The sequence below is a fragment of the Ciconia boyciana genome, chromosome 2, assembly GCF_034638445.1.
Source record: "Ciconia boyciana chromosome 2, ASM3463844v1, whole genome shotgun sequence".
NCBI lineage: Eukaryota > Metazoa > Chordata > Aves > Ciconiiformes > Ciconiidae > Ciconia > Ciconia boyciana.
Window position 1 is genome coordinate 4,831,880 of NC_132935.1, and position 20,863 is coordinate 4,852,742.

The 20,863-nt window shown below is 41.8% G+C and overlaps 1 protein-coding gene across 3 annotated transcripts in view; it reads left to right on the forward strand.

The window, feature by feature from the left end:
• Positions 1-277: 277 nt before the first annotated feature.
• Positions 278-20,863, forward strand: part of AGO2 (argonaute RISC catalytic component 2) — a 66,515-nt gene continuing 45,929 nt past the window's right edge. For all 3 annotated transcript variants that reach the window (XM_072851833.1, XM_072851831.1, XM_072851832.1), the window contains exon 1: positions 278-540. In XM_072851833.1, coding sequence (XP_072707934.1) covers positions 510-540 — 31 coding nt within the window. In that variant the 5' untranslated portion in view covers positions 278-509. The remainder of the gene's footprint in view (positions 541-20,863) is intronic.

The window sequence follows — 20,863 nt, forward strand, 5'->3', positions numbered from 1 at the left end:
CGTGCGGGGGAGGAGGAGGAGGCGGCAGAAAGGTGGTCAGCTCCAATTGGCGGACTGGAGGCGGTGGGCGCGCGGCCCGACCCGGGCCCACCGCCAGCCGGGCTGCAGTGAGCAGGGCCCCTCCGCCGGGCCGGCCGCCCTGCTTACGGCCAGCCACGGGCGCCGCGGGCAGGAGGGCGGAGGAACCGGCAGCGGGCGGAGCGCCCCTTCCCCGTGACCCCGCGGCTCCTCCCTTCTCCCCACCCACCTCCCCGCTCCTCAGTGCCGCCGAGTAACCTGGTTTCCCGGCGTCGGCCCGGCCCTCCTCCCTCTTTTCTTTTCTTTTCTTTTTTTTTTTCCTTTCCCCTTTTCTTTTCCTCCCCCCTCCCCTCCCCTTCCTCCTTCTCCCCCTTTCCCCGACAGCGTAGCTGGGGCTCGGGCTCGCTCCCTCCCCCCCTTCCCTCCCCTGGAGCTGCTGCCGCGGTAGGGACCTGGAGAGAGGCGCCGCCTCTGCCGCCGCACACGGAGACATGTACCCGGGAGCCACCTCCGCCGGACCCGGTGAGGCTTCGGCCGGTTTTGTTTCCCTCCTCGGGGCTTCCCCCGAGCCGCCGGTCCGACTTTCTCTTTCTCTCTCGGGGCGGCGGGCTTTGAGCTCGGCGGCCGTGTGTGTGGTGTGTGTGAGGGGGGCGACCGTTGGCGCACGAGGCGGTCTGTCAGCGCGGGAGGCGGCACGAGCCCCCTCTGCGGCCAACTCTGCCCCCCCCTCCCCCGCCCCGTGAGACGGGGGGCGCGAGGCGCCAACGGCCGGCGGCGAGGGGTTGCGAGGAGGGGGACGGACCCTGCGCGAGCGTGTGTGTCCCCCCGCCCCGGCTCGGGCCTCGCTGGAGCCGCTGAGGCCGCGGCCGGCCGCGCTCGCGGGGAAAGGAGGGGTCAGGCCGCTGCCGCCACCTCGGGGAGGGCGCCGAGCGAGCCTGCGTGTCCGGAGGCCCTTTTTAGGGGAGGGTCGCCTTCCCCTGCCCTCCTCTCCCCTCCCTCTGCCGCGGCGGGAGGCTGGCCCCGGCCTGAGGGGGGGGAGAGAGGGAGGCGAGCCCCGAGGCGGCGGGGAAGGAGGGGCGGGCGGAGGGGGGCGAGGCGAGGGGGCTGCTCCCCTCTCCCGGGCGAGAGGTCCCCTCACGGGGCTCTGGTAGCCGCTGCGGTCGCTGCTGGGGCGGTGGGAGACGGCAGAGATCCTCCTCCACCCCCCCCCCCCCCCCCCCGCTCCTCTCCCCGGTCCGCCGCCGCTCCGTCCCCGGGGTGTCCCTTCGGCTGTGCGCTACGTGCTGCCTTCCCCAGGCCAGCGCTTGGCTGTTCCTGCCAACTCAGCCTCCTGCTGGCAGCGCGGTATGGACTGGGGTCTCCATTTCCTCCCTCCCAGATCCTCGTAGCGGCTGCATCCTCCTGGGCTTGTCTGGGATACCCGTCTCGCCGTGCACAGAAGTTCAGGCCGCTGTGGCCGCGTTTTGCTACCAGCGTGTTTGTCAACGACTGTGCTGCGCTAGTTTGTGTTGTTTAGATGTAGGTAAACTGTATCCAGATGTCGCGTAGGGCTGGAAGAGTTATCGGCCTCATTAGATATCTTCAGGCTCCCTGTCGTGTAATGAAATCTGGGAGCAAAGGAAAGATTAATGTGGAGAGAAGAAAGGTTACTAACTCACTCAGGGATGTTTAATATTTAGGGGAAAGACAGGTTAATACTGTGGGAGTTTGTGCAGTTAATACGGGACAGTGTTTTTAGTGTTAGGCCGTTTCTGTGGTGAGAATTCCTATGTAGAAACTACGATGTTTGGGTGACTGATACCCAGTTTTCTTCTAGAAAAGTTTCAAAGTAAGTGGAACTTTATTTTATGTTACTGTTCTCAACAGTTTTGTATAAAATCTTTTCCCTTAGAGGGATAATCTAGCAAAGAATAGTGTAGTGAAATATAGGACCTGTAGCTGAGATGTCTTTTACTGTTTCTCTTATGAATGCTTCTACTGTAAGAGCATTCATATGTTAGGATCCACAGTTAGGTGCTGGCTTCTTTTTTTCTCTGATTTGATTCTCTTGAAGGGACAAGAATCAAGACAGACAATCAGGATGATTGTTTTCCTCTTAGGGTACTGCTCCTCTGTTTTTACTTTCTTGCTTTTCTTTCTACAGTGCATGAAGACTTTTACTAGACACACCAGGAAGATAGGTCTCTGCAGCTGTGTGTATCCAGACTGATGTTCAAGATTTTGCTTTCATGTATAACATCATTTGCACATTTCAGTACCAATAATTGTGTATAACTATTGATGTCATCATTTGGTGGCTTCTAGTGGCAGGTTCTCTTGTTCAGGTACAGGTATACTTTCAGTTTACAGGTACTCATGGTGATCAAATTGTGCTGTTGTTGCAAAGGCTGTTATGTTCACCTCCTATTGAAGATGAACATAATCCTATGTTCACCTCCTATATCTTTTTTGAAGTTATACGTAAGGAGCTAAATCATTGAAAATATTGCCAGCGCGTGGGCTGAGGGTAGTTTTACATGTGGGAGTCTCTTTATCTTCCTTTATTTGCTCTCTGTCTGATCCTGCTGTTCTCCCTTTCACTCAGAATGATGTTACTTCCACAGCACCAGCGTTGGTGGCTGCTGTTTACCATCAGGGACCCACATTCAGTGTGTAAGGGTATTTTCCACTTACTGGAACAACCCTCTCTTCACCTCGGGCTCTTGATAGAACAAACAGTATACTCTTACTGAGTCGTAGGTTGCTACATGTTACTGGTTTGTTTGTCAGGCTCCTGCTATTCTGCTCTTTCCAGCCAAGCTCATCTTCTGTCTTGTTTACTTCCTAGTTTATCTCTGTGGCTCAGCCCTTTCCCCCTGTGCAGAGCTGGGCAGTGACAGTGTCTTGTTCTCCACATCATGAGGCTCTCTGTTTCCTTCCTGTGAAATCATCCACAGAGAGCCTTAGCAGCACAGTGGCTTCTAGCAGTCCAGACAGCTTCCTGCTCCACACCAGATCATAAGGCAGGGCATTTGAATAGAGTTTTTTAAGAGAGTGTGGCTGTACTGTGAACCTGTCTGGAAACAGGGACTGTCAGCAGGATCCTTAGTTGTCTTGTGTAAGGCTACATGTGGCCTGCGAGCTGCCAGTGAACGTCCCCTTCTGTACGTTAATCTGATACCTATAAAATGAATGTATGCTGAAATCCTGTTCTGAGGAGTGAGCAAGAAATGAGGTTTACAACCATTCACTGAGCCGCAGCTGCCGTGAATGCGCAAGAACTCCAGCCTCTACATGTCTGTCAGCACATCCTTGACACTGCTTCAACGCTCCATTCATATCTCCTGTAACTTAGATCTTGCCACCGTTTGTTTTTCCAAATGTTGCTGATGCATACAAGCTACTTTGCTCTTCCAGCTCCCGTTGCCAAACTGGACACCGCAGCCAACCCTGTTCTGAGGGTGCCTGTGGTGCTGGCCTCCTGCCAATGTAATCGCTCAATTTGCCACAGGGTTTGCTATTTTAATCTTAATTCTTTTTCTGGAAACAGTATAAAGCAAGTTAGGAGGCCATATCTGACTAATTTCAAAAAATTGCTGCCGAACGTGGAAACTTTGTTCAAACATGCAGTTACATCACGAGTAAGATGTTTTTTATACAAGAGGGGGATATCGTGAAGTCACTGTTTTCATGGTTAGGAAACCTATGATCCCTGTTCCTTTTTCCCAAATACTGTTTGAGTTCTTGACTTGGTGTTGAATTTGCTGAAATGTTGTGCCCATATGCTTTTTTTTGCCGTCAAGAAACTTTGAAAAGTAAAAAAAACATGAGAGAGATACATACTTTTTTTTAAGAAAAAGAAGTTTCATACTGCTACATTTTGCTATATCTTTTTCAAGAAGGACAGAAAAAATGTCAAAGCAGCATAATAAAAATACTGTCGTTTGGTTTAAAGAATTGTTAAAAACTTGCGTAAACTTCTGTAACTTACGCTGCTTGGTATTCATTGATTTATAGATTCTAAACTTTGCATGCTATAGATTCTCTTTTTATTCTTTGAAAGGATATTTGATTTTTGCCTCCTACTCAAGGTCTTAATTTATTGTTGAAGTAGCAGTTGTCTGAAAAAGATTGTCTTCGTGAAGGGGGTTATGGCTTTGCATGTAAAATGTAACTTTTTTTCCTAGCACAAGAAACAACTTTGAGCCCTCTGTCAAACTAGTGAAACTAAGGACGTTTTCTCACTTGTCGTTTAGTTGTAAGTTACCTCTTGAAAATTGCTAATAGACTGTTGAAACTTTTAAAGTCTTTCTTGTTGTTTTTCAGTGTGTGTACTTGTTTTTAACTCCTGTATATGTTCTTGAAGATATGCAGTGGTTGGATGTTGATTCTCTTTAGGACTTTTTAGTCCTAAAATGTGGTGCCAGGAAGGGTGGGCTCATGCCTTACTTGAGGTGGTAGAAATGGCAACATCTTCGTCTCGTGGAATTTAACTCCACCAGCGTCCTCTGAGCTCGTGCCCCAGTAGCAGCAAGAACTCCCATGTACCTCCTGTCAAGGGTCTGCTCTTCTCTTCTTAGAAAGGCTTTTTGTATTCTTTTGGGGGGGATAGATCTGGACCTGCTCTTACTGTGCTAGCTCTGCTGGTATCACAGAGCTGCCCAATTTCTTTGGCTTAATTTTAGACAGTAAATTATGTTGAAATTCATTGTAAGTTGCCATACATAGAAGTGGAAATGAGAACTTAATGCACAGCTCTCTTCCTTTTGGCGTGAATTTTTCCTTAAATTTAAATTGCATTGACAACGTTACAACTTACAAAACGCAGTGTAACTTTTTCAAGCGTATTTTTGTCATGGCCAGTATAATGAAGTGAAACGTTTTTTCCAGCAGCGATTCTCTTGCTGACTATGCAGTTGCATAGGATTTTGTACACTTGTTTTTCCTTTGTCTTGAAATTTTTCATTTTTGCAGAATCGTCGTGTACTCGATGATTAGTGGTGTGTTGTAATGTATATAGAAAGAGTACAGAGGAACAGCCAAACCTTCCTGACTTCCAGGAAAGTACCGCTTTCACAATTTGTATGCCCTCTCCTGCACTGCTATCGCCACCAGTCTTCCTCTATTTCACAGAAGGGTGGGAAAGGGAGTTAAATGCTTTAACTCTGTGAGGGAAAATATATCTTAGATTATCATATGAAAGTCTGTTCTTTTACCCACTTTGAACAGTATAGGAGGGAAAGATTTTTCCATTTCAGAAAACAGCCCTTCAAAATACTTTTGGCCTTCCAGAAATTGCAGGGATCAAGTTGATGAACGCAGTAAACTTCTAACTGCTAAATTGGCTTTGCAAACATACACAGTTCTAACTAATTAGGAACTTTACATGCCTAATGAAAGTCTTGTTCATGTCAGCTAAGCATGTGCCGACAATAGCTTTACAAAACTTGTAAGACTTGTCAAAATTTTGTCATGTATTGCCTCCCTTATTTCAAGTCTTAGCAGAATACGTGGTCATATTTTTAGTGATGGAATTTCAAATGCTCAGACTACCAGAAAATATTATTAAATTTGAAAATTAAGAAAAGTCAACCTCCAGTATCTTATTTTTGGTAAGTTATGAACTAGAAAAAAATAGCTCCTGGAAAATATTACGTAGTTTAACTGTAGTGGCTGTGGGTAGGGATCTGTTCCATGCATTGTCCAAATAATTTGCTTTAGTATCATGCATCCTTTCTGATGTACACACAAAGCAGCCCACTAGAATGTAAAGTATCTCTTACCCCATCAACTAGGGAAGTGCAGCACTTTCCAACTCAGTGTAAGAAGTTTTTTGTTTTCTTTTCCCATTTATTGTAATACCCAAAGTTGGACTTAAACATTTCCTTATCCATTTTATGCTGTCAAAATTGGGAAAAGGAAAAGACAGACCTGAATAGCATCGTCCTCCGATTAACCGGACTTGCGTAGTGTATCTCATGTCCTACACCAGAGTTGTAATTTGTTAGTACACGGTTCTCTTTGGTAGCCATTTCTAAGAAGTAGTGCTTTGGAGAGACTTTTTAGTACTGTCCAGGAAGTGCTGATGCCCATATTTTTGGATACTTGTGACTTTTAATAGTTGGTGTCTTTCAGTGTGTTTAGTGAGCACCATAGGTTAGTGCAATTCATTTTAATGTCTCCATTTTAATTTGTTTTGCTTTTAATATTCTCTTTCCAGAGTAAACGTAACGCTCGTACGAAAACTCTTTATTTAAAAGCATTATTTCATCTGTTTCTGTAGTCTCTCTTTGCATTTTGTATTAAGGAAAAACATTTTTCCTTAATACCTTTCTTTATAGCCTTGCTGCAGCTGTGAAGCCATGTGATACCTGGTGACCAGGCTTTCTAGAAAGAAAAGGTTTGGGTTTTTTTGAAACTGTATGACTTCACAAAACTGGACACAGCCAAGGTAAAGGAAACCATTGATTTAGATGGGAAAGTACTGTTGGTAGTGACATAATCAAGTCAGTCCAAAGCTTGCTTTGATGTTTTTCTCTCTTGCTGCCATCAGTGTTGTCTTTTGAATTCGGTTCTCATTGAGCTGTCCACAGTGCTGCCAAATTTTGTTTGTATTCGGGTTGTGAAACAAATTTTTTTAATCACAGATGTGGCAAGAGTAGTTCATTCTCTCCTGTTGTAATTTGTTTGTCCTCTTCTGTTTTTTGCCAGTGCTACTCAGTTGTGTTTTGCCTTTGTTGTAGGTTTTAGTCTCCATTCAACCTTCATTAAACAGGCAACTGAAAAATAAAACTCTTTGTTGCTGAAAGTAGATTTAAAATCTGTCCATGTGTCAGGCTGTAGTTTTACATTAATCTTAAACTAGCCTTATATAGCCCTGCTGCAGAAAGAAATGGTCGTGCAGGCGTTAGTGTGGGAGGCTGCCTTGTTGGGCAGACCGATCCCAACTAAAACCAAGTCCCTTTCATTCCTTGCCTTCATGCCCCCTCCTAGTTAGTTTTAGCTGCTTTGCTTCTCTGCAGGAACACTCATGATAACACAAGTTTTGGGATCATGGGGCACACTGAATGGCTGCGTGAAGGCAGGACTTCTCTTTTGGTGCTAGTTTATACCAGCTTAAATTGTATTTTAGCTTATTATGGCCTGAAGTGAAGTTGTTAAGGCCTGGGTGCCAGCGTTAATATATGCCATGATAGCTCTGCAGTCGTGAAAGTCTCTGTCTTTGAGAGAAGTGTTAAAATATTTAACTTTTCAGAGATACAGAATAACTATATACATCTGCACTGTTTTGGGCTCCACATGTCTTTCCTAACAGCTCTTCTGGCAACAACCTGATTGCATTCCCTTGTACAAGTTGCTTTACAATCAGAACATGGAGTATATGCTTAATGTTAACTCTTTCACCTGTGTGAAGAGTTAAATCACCTAACACATAATTCCATAACATATGTACAAGTCTGAAGACCATGTGTTTAAAGAGTGTGTTAATTTTATGTCTCATTATGTCACTTCCAACCTGTATTGGGGTGTGACTGAAATAAGGGGGCTGCAGAGCAAAAATGAAGTCTTCAGTCTTTTGAGGCATAAACTCAAAAGGGGAGCTTGAAAATATACTTTTGAAACTATATTGGTTTTACAGCGCAGATTTGCGTATAGGGAATCAAGTTGTTGATTTCATATGTAGTCTAGAAAAAAAAATTGTAACTCTTTTCTGGCCAGACGAGGAGTTGACTTGGCAGGCAGTGTTAGATACCGTGGGTGGCTCTGTTGGAGCTGCTAATGTCACAGATTGGAGCTTTAGAACTTTTTGTCTTAGTGGTGCTTTTTTTGTGTTCTTAGTTCAGTCGTGAAATTTATGTTAGAGCTTATTAATGTGAGAAAATAATGCAATTTAAATTTAAATTTAGTAGTAGGAAGTGTGTGTGGATGTGCTAATTTAGATTTATTTTAAATAAGCCAATTTTAGAAGAATTCCCAAGAGAGGAGGCTTCACTGGCTTAGCTAGATCAATCTGAAAATTGTTTGAAGTTAAACTTGTCGTGTAGATGAATAAGGCTTTAAAACATAATTATTTCTGGGGCCTCGTTATATACCTTCTGAAACTTGTTTAGCAAGTGTTTACTATTAAAGGACAGGCGTCTATTCATACGGAGGGTAAATTCCTATCTAAATGTTGCTGTGTTCTTGGCTTCGCTTATCCTTTGGTAATGAACTTATTTCATTGTCCTTTCATACAACTTGTGGTTTGCAGTGAATGCTCCCTTTCTACTGTTTTTTGTGTTGGTTTTTTTTTTTTTAATCAATCCCTCTGTTGGTTGTGCTCTCTTGCCCCATCATACTCCTCCATTGTTTCTGAAATCTTCGTTTGCTCCCATGTGGAGGACGAGACTTTGGGAGAGCAGGGTTTTTCTTGTTTGTGCTTTTTAACTGCCGGTGAAATGGAAGGTTTCTCAGACAATAGTACTTGTCAACTTCAGCTCTTCTGACTTGAATATTTCTATTGAGAAAGCTGATGAGACACATAGATTTAAAAAGAAAACCCCAAAAACCACCAACCCTCCAAACCACAAACAAAACAAAAATAAAATAGAGAAGAAACCCAAGTTCAGGTAGAAATGACAATACAGAAGAATGAATGTCTTGGTGAACCAGTATGTGTCTTTGGGAAGAGCTTCAGTGTTTAATGAGAGAATGCTTTGTATGGATTCAGAATGTTTGCATAAGGGTGTGTTGTTTAAAAAGTGAGAGCTTCATTCAGAAGGAGGAAACTTCCCAACGGGGCAAGGAAGTGAAGCTTTATTGTTTGGGTCTCATTATGCGATTAGAATACAGTAGTGGTATTTTTTTTTCTAATTGTTTCTGACTTGCAAATCCCCTTTAATGTAAAATTCCAGTGGAGGTATAGGCCTCTCTGTAGGAAATTTGTATGTGCCTTTTTTAAACTTACCTTTCACAGAATCCTTAAAATAATGCACAGACCAAAAACGGGAATTTATAGGACTAGGTGCCACATGGAGTAAGGTTTTGATAGTGACACTGCAGGAGAATTAATTATTTCCAGAGAAAAAAAACCTGTGGGGATTTGGATCTCCCTATAGTAAGATGCCATTATTTGTGGTTTCCTCCCATGTTATTGCCGTCATGACTGGGGTGGCACAGTGCCACAGCTGAGTTTTGGTTTGTATCAACTAATACGAGAACTTAAGTTGCTTAGAGGAAGCAGGTGGAGGAAAAAAACCGAGATGTAATAGGAAAAAAAAATTCTCATAGGGGAGTTCTGCTGAAAGCCTACACTCTCGTCATATCTCAGTTATTCCATTATTACGAACCTGCATTTTACCCCTCTCTTCAGCGATGCTGAAAACCACAGCCCTATCTCTTGAAACCGCATTAGATACTGTTGGATCCCTTGCATGTTGAAGATGCTCCTACAGTTACTTTCACTATGTAAAATGATAAAATAAAGCATAACCTCAGCTCTTAACTGTGAATTTTCTATTTTGAAACTAAGCCACAAGAGTGTTCATGTTTTTGTAGATTAATCCAGTGTGGGTATGGGGAAAGATTTCTTTTTCAAGGAAAGCATGACTGCTTCTGAGTTATAGCTCAACAGTTGAGTTCCTAAATTAAAAAATATTTTAGGTATGAAGACAACTTAAAATTCTTATTTTTAGATTTTACACAAAAATACTGCTAGCCAAAGTCTGTGGGGATACGAATGTGCTTGCATGCAAAGGTACAGTGCAAAATACGGCCATCCTAGCTTATTTCTTTAATAAGCTGAGGACAAATTATTTCTGTGTTTCATTAAATTGTATACAATATGAATACCACAGGGAACTGGGATTTGGGGCCTCTGTGGCACCAGTTCCCAGCTGGAGAGGCACAGCACACTAGAAAGACATGCCAGCGGCAACAGCGTAAAGCCCAAGCCATTAGAGCTCGTTAAGCTTAGTGGAGCTTGTGTGCATGTGGGCACTAATGTCTCTAATAATATAGAAGGCCGGAGGAGGGGCATGGGATGTAATGGCAAGGGACCTGGAAGAAGGAGGGGAAGCAAAAGGTGTTGGTAGAAAGGTTGGGGAAGCAACATTGTGCTGAGAACTACAACTCTGGTTCAGGTGACTTAATCTATCCAGTGTCTGCTTGTGAGCTGTAATACAGAGACCAGTTCTTTTCTGAGGGGGGGGACACCAGACTATTTCTAAGGGGGGGAAAAAAAAAAAAATCTATGAAATACTGATATCTCAAGTTACAGAGGTAATGGAGTGTCATAGTGAGGTGTACAGTACTAATGGTGTTACCTGATGGCTGTTGGTGCATGCAAAAGGTATTGAAGTATGTAATGTGGGAGAGTTGGGGCTAAGTACCCCTCGCAGAGCCCAGTTCTGCACCTGGCACTAGCTGGAAGGACTACGCATTCTCCTTGGGATAGAATGCAAGGGCTTCTTCATCTGATATTCAAGCCACATAGTTTGATGGAGGCTTCCGTCTGTGTGTTGAAGTAAATATTATTAGAAGAGTCAGTACTGATGGATAAAAAAGTCACACTTTACCAGCCTACTAGTGACTTAAAAAAAAAAAAAGTGGGTTATGTTGTTTCATACATACCTATGCAGTCAACTAGTACAGAAGAAGAGGGAGCCACATTTCTTTCCTAACCTAAATGCAATATTTCAGCAAACAGGGGGTAAGGAAAGGGTGATGTGGGATGAAGAATACAGACTTTCTGGCCTTGCCTTCTATAGGGAAGAAGCAGCATGAAGGGAGGAATAGATGCTAGTGGGTGTTTTTATTCCCCTCATAGAAGATGTGTGTATTCACTACATAGGCCTTTTGGAGTGGCAAAGAGCAGGGATTGTATTGAATGGAGGCATTGCTCTTTAGGAATGCAGAAAATACTATTACGTTGTTTATTTTAAATTGTTAGAAAAGGCATCTGGAATTAGTTCATCATTTTCTAAGGTATGGCGAAGTGAATGAATCATTGCAGTCAAGTGTGATAAATAGCACTAAGAATGTTCCCCATTTCCCCCTTCATCGAGTAGAGGTTTGCCCGAAGATGGAGTTATTTTGTAGTTTGAATTCACATTTAACTTTAAACTGCGTTGCTGACTTGTGGGTAAGCCATAAGCATCCCCTCCCTTGTTTGGATGAGGCTCACTATTTGGATGACTTAATTCAACATTGCAGTTTGTAATTAAAAGCATTTCTCTGCATCCCTTAAGAAGCATTTCAGTAGTACTTTGTACAGTTTTGCGTACAGGGATCGGTTAAGCCATCTGGCTTATTAGCGGTAAGGATAGATGGTTTATGCTCTGTATGCTCCTTGTGTGCTGTGCTTGTGCTCTTCTGCCACTCGCCCCACTTGCAGGTGGCCAGTAGAGTGGTGAGAACCAGCTTGTTAGTATTTGAAAATTTGGAGGATAACTTTGAAGGTCTAGGCTGAAAGGAGAATGTGGGAGAAAAAAGAAAGTACTAACACTTGGTGTCTTTTGCGAGCTGACATTGTCCAGAAGCAGCTTGTGGGCTAGAAAGAGCCATTCTTTGTTTCTCGCCTGCTGCTTTCTGCTGGAGCGTTGATTTCTTTCTCTTTGGTTCTCTGGCATTTTGTTCTTGTAGTCTTTCACATATTCTTATTTGAAATGTGGGCATAATTTACGAAGCAAGCTGGATTGATGTCTCGTTTCTCCCTTTCATCTCTGACTGCAACGCCTGCTCACACCATTGATGTCTGGGAGTGATTCTGGTCTCTGTGTATCATATCACTTCTGGCACTATGAAGAGATTACCTCTTTATCTTATAGAGGTCCAAAAGTAACCAGGATAACCAGGTAACTGATTATTTATTCCAGACAAAGTAATCATAGACTGATTTGGGTTGGAAGGGACCTTTAAAGATCATCTAGTCCAGCCCGCCTGCCATAGGCATGGACATCATTCACTAGATAAAAAGGTTGACTTGAGAGTTAACATTGCTTGAATTCTTTTGCAGTAAATGACAATTATTCAGTAAAAATCATGTCTAGATTAGGTCTACTGAACATAATGAGATTACATGTTTGAAGGCAATGTTGTTTATCTAACACTTTGACTTCGTATTAAGGTATTTAATTTCATACTACAACGTTAAGAAATTAGAAGCAATCTGGCAGAGTGGGATCCCTAAATGTCTTAATAATCATATGTGGGACTTAAAATATGACCAAATATAAGGACAGCTCCTTCATTTTCGCTCATCAGTATTGAAGCTAGCTCTAATAGCCCACCCTGGCATACGCAATGTGCTGTGGTTAGAAACTGTGGTAGCTGCTCACTGAGGGACCAGAAGAGCCTTTACAGAGGGCCTCCCTCAAAAACGATGTGACAGGCGTCATATATGAGTCCTTGACAGGATCCAGGCACAGTTTATGTATGGTCAGTGAGAAAAGAAATAACAGAAATGTAACTCATGCAGAAAAAATGAGGAATGCAAGAAGGTAGTTGGGCTAAATGTCTTTAAGGGTTGGCTTCCAAGTGTAAATGGAGACGTGGTGATCTGAGATGAGCAGGTGCTTGAGAGAAGTACAGGAACAGGCTGAATGCAGTGGGCAATGGGGACACCCCATCCCTGAACGATCTAACTCTGGATAGCATTTGAGGGGCCATTCCAGGAAAATAATGATTTACCAGCTGTGGGGTGATACATGGCTAGGAAACTTGTGACAAATAGAAGATGGACATTCAGAGGGGGGAGGCACTGTGGTGCATGAAGACGGTAAAAATCCAACCTTCAGACATAGGAGAGGTAAACAAGGACTAAGTGAGCTTGAGCTTTAGAAAAAGAAATTGAGATCTGCAGATTCAGTGATCCCAAAGGATGGATACAAGTGGCAACTTAAATCCACATTTTGCAGCATGCATAGGTGTATACCGCTAGAGTTGCAACCTGTTTCAAAGCAGAAATGTGACTCTGGACAAATAAAAGTTGTAAAGCATTGTTAACAGTGCTATGTCTTTACTTTGCTACTAAGTAAAAGGACAAGCAACTTTAGAAGTTGAATTTGATGTGTCCAATGATCACTTTGCATGCTATACAACTTACTGGATCTTACTTGATTTATAGGGCAATAAGGCTTTTACACTGAACTTATTCCTTATAGTGGATATAGATAAGGTTTACAGGCTTGCCTCCTCCCCCCCCCCTCTTTTTTCTGAGGACATGTTTAGTAATCTGTTAGCCCTCCACCCAGTTGCATTTGGTGTAGCTAAGACAGCAAGTGGTTAAAGGAGTTGTTCTAAGTAGTCTTAGATAGACTTTATTTGCATGAAAAGGTAAGAATAACTGTTTTTCCCTTTTGCTCTTTACCTATTTCTTTTACCTTTTGCTCTTTACCTATTTCCATTGCTCTGGGTGCTTGTCAGGTTATTTGCTGTGCTGGGCTCTGCTTTTCCACAAGATGCATTATTAGCAGAAAATCTCATGAAATCTAGCAATTGCATCTTAGTAAAGAAACTTCAGTAGTTGATATTTAAGATAATGCTGTAACATACTAGATTTAAATGAAGTTCTGATTACATCATCTCTTCTTCTGCTTCCCTCCAGCCCCTTCTTTGTGGTTTGTTGAATTCTTGGGGCTAATAGATAAGTCCATTACCTTTATTTGTTGTGCATCATCTAATCCAACAACGCTATAGCTTGACTGAAGAACTTTTAGTTTCCATACTCTAAAATGTGCTTAATGAGCAGCAGAGACAGATGTACAGGTTCCATATAGATTCTTCTACTCCTGTAATATCAAGGGACTATGAACTGCAGCTTTGAGTTTTCCTTATCTCATAGAAAACACTGCCAGCCTTTTTCCTATCTTACTCTAACGGTTCTTAACAGAAAGCCAGTGCGAAAGTTCAACTTCTCTATATAACTCAGACTGTAAGAAAACTTGAAGACAGCCCAAAGCTTTTTTCAGTTGGGTCCTAAAAAGAAAAGGCTGAACTCCCTGTATTCCTTTTCTTGCTCTGACCATATATATATGTAAATAAAATACATAAAAACTCTGTGCAGATCCTGTCAAGGATTCATATTTTCTGTTTTCCACATTCTTTCTGAATTCCCTCTATTACTGGTATTTGAATAACTATTTGTGGAAATCCTGTTTCCCCTGCCATGGGGTGTCCCCTCTCCAAGTCTCGTATTCTCCCACTTCAAATTGCACTCCCAAAAGGGAGACATTACCTGTTTGCAAGCCCAGTGACAGGCCACCAAGGTGGCTAGGGGAAGGAGCACATGACATACCGGGGGAGGCTGAGAGAATCAGGTTTGTTCAGCCTTAAGAAGAGAAGGCTGAAGGGTGATTTTCTGGCTGTCCACAACTACCTAAGGGGAAGCTATGGAGAAGATGGAGCCAGACTTGTGGCAGGCGCACCAGAACAGGGCAGGAGGCAATGGACAGAAGCTGGAACACAGGAAACTCCAGTTGAGTGTAAGGCAAGTTTATTTTACCACAGGGGTCATCAAACACTGGAACAGGTTGTAAGAGATGCTGTGGAAACTCTGTCCTTGAAAATATTCAAAACTTGACTGGACAAGTCAACTTCCTTCCAACCTACATCATTCTATGTTCATAATAATCGGCACCTCTACAGCAGCTGCTGGAAAAGCCTTTTCAAGCAGATGTGTCTGTTCCTTTGCCAGTCTTGGTTCTTTTTAACCTGATCATGATGAACATGTTTGTCATTTTTTTGTCTCCTGCAGTTCTGGAGGCAAAACAGCTGATTGCTAGTTGAGGACAGGTTATTAAACCCCCTTCTTTCCAAGGAGCGATGCCTCCTCTCTGTGTCTGTGTGATGGAATCAGTAACTGACCTGGAGGCAGCAATGAATATGCACGATGGTTGTATAGTCCGTGCTGTCCGCAAGGCTGGGGTTGGCAAGCAAGGTAGATCAAGTGCTGCAGGAGAATTGAATTACATATTGAATTAAAATTCTGTATATTAGCATGAAATTTGGCCGCCTTTATTAAATACTTGGCTATCAAGTAATTAGTGTATCTAAAATACATTGAAAAGTGCTTCTTTTATTGTGCAGCAATATCTGAAAACTGTGTGTTTTAGTGATGATCTGGAAGAACTGCTCTGTTGTCTGGTATTAGAAACCTTAACTGAAAGTGATGCTTCCAAATAAGGCTTCCTTCCTTCACCTTAGTTTCATTTAGAGACTGTATTTTTAGAAAAATTGTTTTAGAGAATTTCCTGTCGACAAACGTAGGTTGCATTAGCCCAATGCTAAAACATGCTTTGAGTTGTGAAAACATCACCTGATATTAAATACACGTTAGGACTTGCCACACAAGGAAACTTATTGATATAATTACACTAGTATAATTATGCTCAGATGATTTCCTGTGTTGACAAGCCCTTAGATGCAACTAGTTTGGCCCCTTCTTATTTAGTAACTCATTAGGCCTCTGACTGCACATTAAAATTGCATAATTCTTTGCTAAAAAAACTTCAATGTGCAAGTTTACTGCTGACTGGCTTGCTTCCAGGGTGCTGAGCAGACCAGCAGTTAAGCTTTAAAAAATGATGAAGAATGAAGGACAAAAGAAATGAACGCTCTAGGTCTGGGAAATGGTTATAAGTTAAACGGTCCTGAAAAATCATCATTACACAATTGCATGGATTTTGGAGTAGATGAGCTGAGCCACCCTCATTCAAAAGCATGTCTCATTCACACCTTTTATATACTAGGAGTGTCTTGGCCAGCTGACTCCTTGAGTCACTCTCTTATCTGGAGTAGGAGCACACGCGCAGACAGCCTTGCATTTGCAGTCGTGTTTTCAATTTGCAAAACTCTATTTGTACTAAAGCAGCATTTCTGGGATTGTGCAGCATTCCTCTACCACCACCTTTCCCATGCCACTCTCTTTTGACAGAGTAATTTTGCTTGATTATTAATTTTATTTCAGAAAACTGCCATGAGACTGTTATTTTTCTAATGTCTGTCTTTTTCCAGATTGCTTTTTTTTGGTAGAAATTAAACTTGTCAAGATTGATAACTATGAACGTTGAGTTTACGTAAATTGGATGAATTATAATAGGAAGTCTGATTTTTTTTCCCCATGAAAAAATAAGCCTAAAGATAGTATACTGGCACCTCATTATTCAACACCCAGCTTACCTTTCTTTACGCCTTTAAAATGGGGCTCTTGATGGTCTCAATCATCATATCAAGGCTGAAACTTTCTCATTTTTCATATTATCACCTAGCAAATGAGTGAGTACCTTCTGATACCTATCACATGGATGCTCTGGTTTATTAGTCTTTTATCTTTCTTCTAATTCATTCTTTCCTTGACAGTGCTTTAAAAGTAAAATCCAGATATGCATGTAGATTTTCCAACGCTTTGAAATAATGTCTCTCCAAAAGCCTCATCTGCATTCGTGAAGGGTCTCTGAAAAACAGAAATGGAGCAAGTAACACACGTTGGGGTATGAATTTTGGCAGGTTTCCTTGGGCAGGGTGTCACCTTGAGCTCCGGTGTACGGCGGTATCCTCTGTAACACGCCTCACCACGCTGCAAAACCTCCCAATAGGAACCTTTGTGCTAAGAAGAGCCTTCTCTTAGTGGTACAGCTTCTGTCACATTTAAAAGTGAGGGAGTGATGGGAATTATGTAGGAGTGCTTGAACAAGGAGTTGGGGCAATTGAATCTCTTTGAATGTAGCAACTGTGTTTTACGATTGAAACTCATGTCTTTTTGTTTGATAGAAAAGAATAATAAAGCTCTATCCTTTCCAATCAGCACCAAATTCACTGTTTTGTGACTCTACACTTCACAGCTGGTTGCTGTAATACATTTTACACAAGATAGTCTGATTTTTGCATTCTTAATTTGAGGCAGTAGTCCAAAAGTGAATTCAGATCAGCAGTTGTAACACTTAGGGTTTTTTTTCCCTTGAAGTTCAGTTCACATCCCTCAGTCCTACAGCTAAGGCATACGTGTCTGTTTTATGCTGCAAAAATATAGGTTAACTGCTTATCGGGTCAATGCTACTGTTTATTAAACAGTACTTTATCTCCTTGAAGCAACACCCTGCCCTAAATACGTTTGCCTAGAGCCAGAAATAGCTTGCCTTTTTTTTTTAATTGGATTGTAAACCATAAAAAAAGTAATTGAAAAATATGTTTAAAATGAAAATACAGGTCGGTAGTAGTCCCGCTTTCTGAACAGCGTGGGTTTTTTCTTTTTTTTTCTTTTCTTTTTGTCTTCCCCCCCCATCAGACATGCAGGTTGTAAAACTCTGCAATCACGTTTCCCTAAGTCTGTGCTTCTCCCAGTGTTTCATGTTATTCTCAAAACTGAATGTATGCCCTCACATTTATTTACTGTTTGTCACTAAAACTCCAGCGGAGGAATGTAATGATGTTGTTGAGCAACATGTGATTGTGTTGATCCCTTAACACTTACAGATATCCCTTTGTTACGCTCCTGTGAGAAGTAGTAAATGATCCCATTTTAATACAGTGGGAGGAGGATGTATTACTTAATTACAAAATTACTTAATTTTGCATCATAAATAGCTTGTGGGGGTGTTTCCCCCTCCATGATACTGATCCTTGTACTTTCAAATCTTGTAAGCTTTTTTTTTCGTATTTCTGAAAACTAGTCATGACGTACCAAATCTGGCACAGAAAAAGGAAGGGCAGGGGAATTAGGATGTGGCAGTAGATACAGAAATGTTAGAAGGCATAAAAATAGACAGCAAAGAGAGGGAAATGCTTAATATTGATGAGGTTATAGTTGACCAGGTAGTAGTGGGAAGGCAATACCTAATGCAGCTAGAATGCAGAGTGTATATAACAAGAAACGGAAATGTTAAAATACAAATGCCAGGAGGCTGGGCAGAAAATTAAAATATTTTTGAATGGGTGGTGCTATGGAAATCATGGAAGGACACAAAAAAATCATAGAATAACATTAATGACTAGGACATGGTTTTCAAATGGGAACGTTCTGTTATGGAAAGATGGAAATGAAAATATGTGCAGTGATGAGCTGTAGAGCATTAAGCAACAGAATGGCTGATATCATAGGTGGGAGCCAGATTTCTTTGGGAAAATGATGGTAAACAAGATTCTGGTGAGGTAGAGGTAGATGCTTGGTGCACATCCTCCTGATCTGATTTGGAGGTGAATAGAAACCTTTGTCATATTGCAAGTATAAATATTTGTGGGAGTATTTCTTATGTTACTTTCCAGCTGTAGTGATGATGCTATAAATAACTTTGTTAGTTGTCATATCCACAGCAGAGGGTCCTTTCCACTTAATGACGCAGAAACTTTGTGAATTTGTCATACCAAGCAAGGGGATATGGTGACTGAGAGGGCCACCTGAGTGAGTTAATCACCTTCAGAAAAATATGTGAAGTAAGCAGAGGTCCTGTAAGTGTTGGGAAAAGATGACAAATCCCTGGCTTAGAAGTCAAGATGTGCAGGATTTTTTTTAAAAAAAAAAAAACAACAAAACCCCCAAAAACCAAAGGTTGAGCAGAATTACAGTCAGCTAAGTATTTTGACTTGCCTTCAGGGATGTAAATAGGAAAGGTCAGATGCAGAGGCAGATGGGCTGCTTGCGGTGAGGACTGGGTTATAGATGAGCCTAGAGCTATTGTGTGAAAACTAAGAAGATACTTTGCTTCATTTCTCAGTACAGGTGTTGACACTGCAAAGGCAAGAGGGATAAATAGTAAGAATACTATTGAAATGAGAATTGCTATATTTCCATTGAAAGCAAAACTGAAGGAGTTGGTGTACCTAAATTAGGGAGACAGAATATTTTTTTATCACAGAAACCTGAAGTTTTAGGTCGTGGAAATGCAAGACTTTAGCAGCGAGCATCTTTAACATATTGATCAAGTTAGTGTTGGAGAATCACAGACTTTAATGGCAGTGCTTACAAAAGGGAGGAAAAAAAGCAAATTGAATGTCTATAACATGACATGACATCAAAAGGGTGTATGCATCAGAATATGTTTGGAAGACAAGATCTGAAACAAGCTTCCCAAATGTAAAACAAATGAGAAAACCCAAGATTTTTTAAAATAAATAAAATAACTAACAAAACCCCTTATCATATTCCCAATGTCAAAACAAACTATCTTGATTCTGATGAAATACCTGGTATGTGGGGAAATTGGTGCTGAAAGTCAGGTGAGTAGAATGGTAAAAATAAGTAAGGAGATGCTGATGAGTGGGAAACTGGCCATGGGGAGTGTTGAAGGGTAAAGTGGGGAAATGATGCTACTAAGGTTGGGAATGGTCTTGTTTATTATTTCATTAACAATCTTTGCATAAATGTTAGGAATAAGTACATGAAACTTCATCATGGGGCATAGGAGGCCTTGTCAGAAAAAGGAGGACCTGAGCATCATACAGAAAGCAGTAGGGTAATAGATAGGGGTTTAAAAAAATATATATTAAAGATCATGTAGCTGGGAGTTACTAGTGAACTGAGAGATCATCAGTCATGAACAACTGAGACGGGCATGCACGTACTGACTGGTCACTGGATGGCCAAGAGCTGCCATTATAACAGGCAAATGCAGTTTGCTCATTATAATATACATGCTCATTAACCTGACATTTCCAATTGAGAGATGAAAGCATCAGTGCAGTTGTGCTGGACCCTGATGGGACCTCGTGTAGAATAACACTTGGTCTTGTTCAGGAAAGGTGAACTGAAAATGCATTAGCTTGAGAAACAACTGGAGGATGAGAATGAAGCCTGGTTTATGAGAAGAGACTAATAGAAGTAGTATAGCCTAGAATTAAGAATTAAATGGGAATTTGATTTAAATCTAAAAATACAATAAGGAGTACTTAATCTGAAGGTCAGTGAGTATAACCTGACAATGAATAAATAAAAATGGAAGGATGTTTCTGAGCATTAGAGCATCACAGTTCTGGAACAACTTTCCAGTAGGGAAAGCAAGGGTGGAAAAGTGATGACTGATCTATTAATGAAGGGATGTGTATTGTTTCTGGTGCTAGCAGACGAGTGAATTTGATAATCCCAGGAAACCACACCTGGATTCTTACATAAGTAATGAAAAGCCTCCTGGGTTACTTCACATGTGAAGATTTTACTGCAAGTTTTTATTGCTTTAGACCACAGAAAACCTGAGTACTGACGCTGCTGGAGTTTTGAATACTCAAGTTGGTACCTTATGCACTTCTCCGTGGATTTTTAGTGGAATTTCCTAGATTGAAACAACTGCAAGCAGCTATTATGCTTCTGCTTCACATTGTCTAATCTATGGCTGGTGTTTCAGCTCAAGAATACAATACAGCAGCGGTAGACTATTTGCTCTGTTTGCTTTATGTTTAAAGGAAGCAGTAGGATATAGTTTAATTCTAATACATAGTGTTTTCCAGAGAGCTGCAAAGTGTAGGAACAGCTCCTGTGCTGTATTCCCCTCTTCGGCTAGCTGTGCGGTATGGTCATTAGAGCAAAATGTATATAGCTGAAATGCATGCATTGTATTTGCTTTAGATGGATGCAACTCATCCAAATACGATCGCAAAGGTGGTTTAAGTGGTAGAAACTCCATTTTATAGGTGTTTGCTCAAATAAATGTGGTTAGGTGATTCGCTTCGGTGTCTGTTTTGAAACCGAGGTTCTTCCCTGCCACGAAGATCTGGTTCTCACTTTCCCAGCAGTGCCTGCTTGGCCGCTCAAAGTCCCACCCATAGGAAAATGCAACTTATTTTAAGATTTTGTTCAGTAATCAGGGCTCAGGGCTAGGAAATACAGCAAATGGTGAACCAGCATGGGAAGAAGACAGTCAGAATTCATGGACTCCTATCAGGAGGGGTTTTCTTTTTT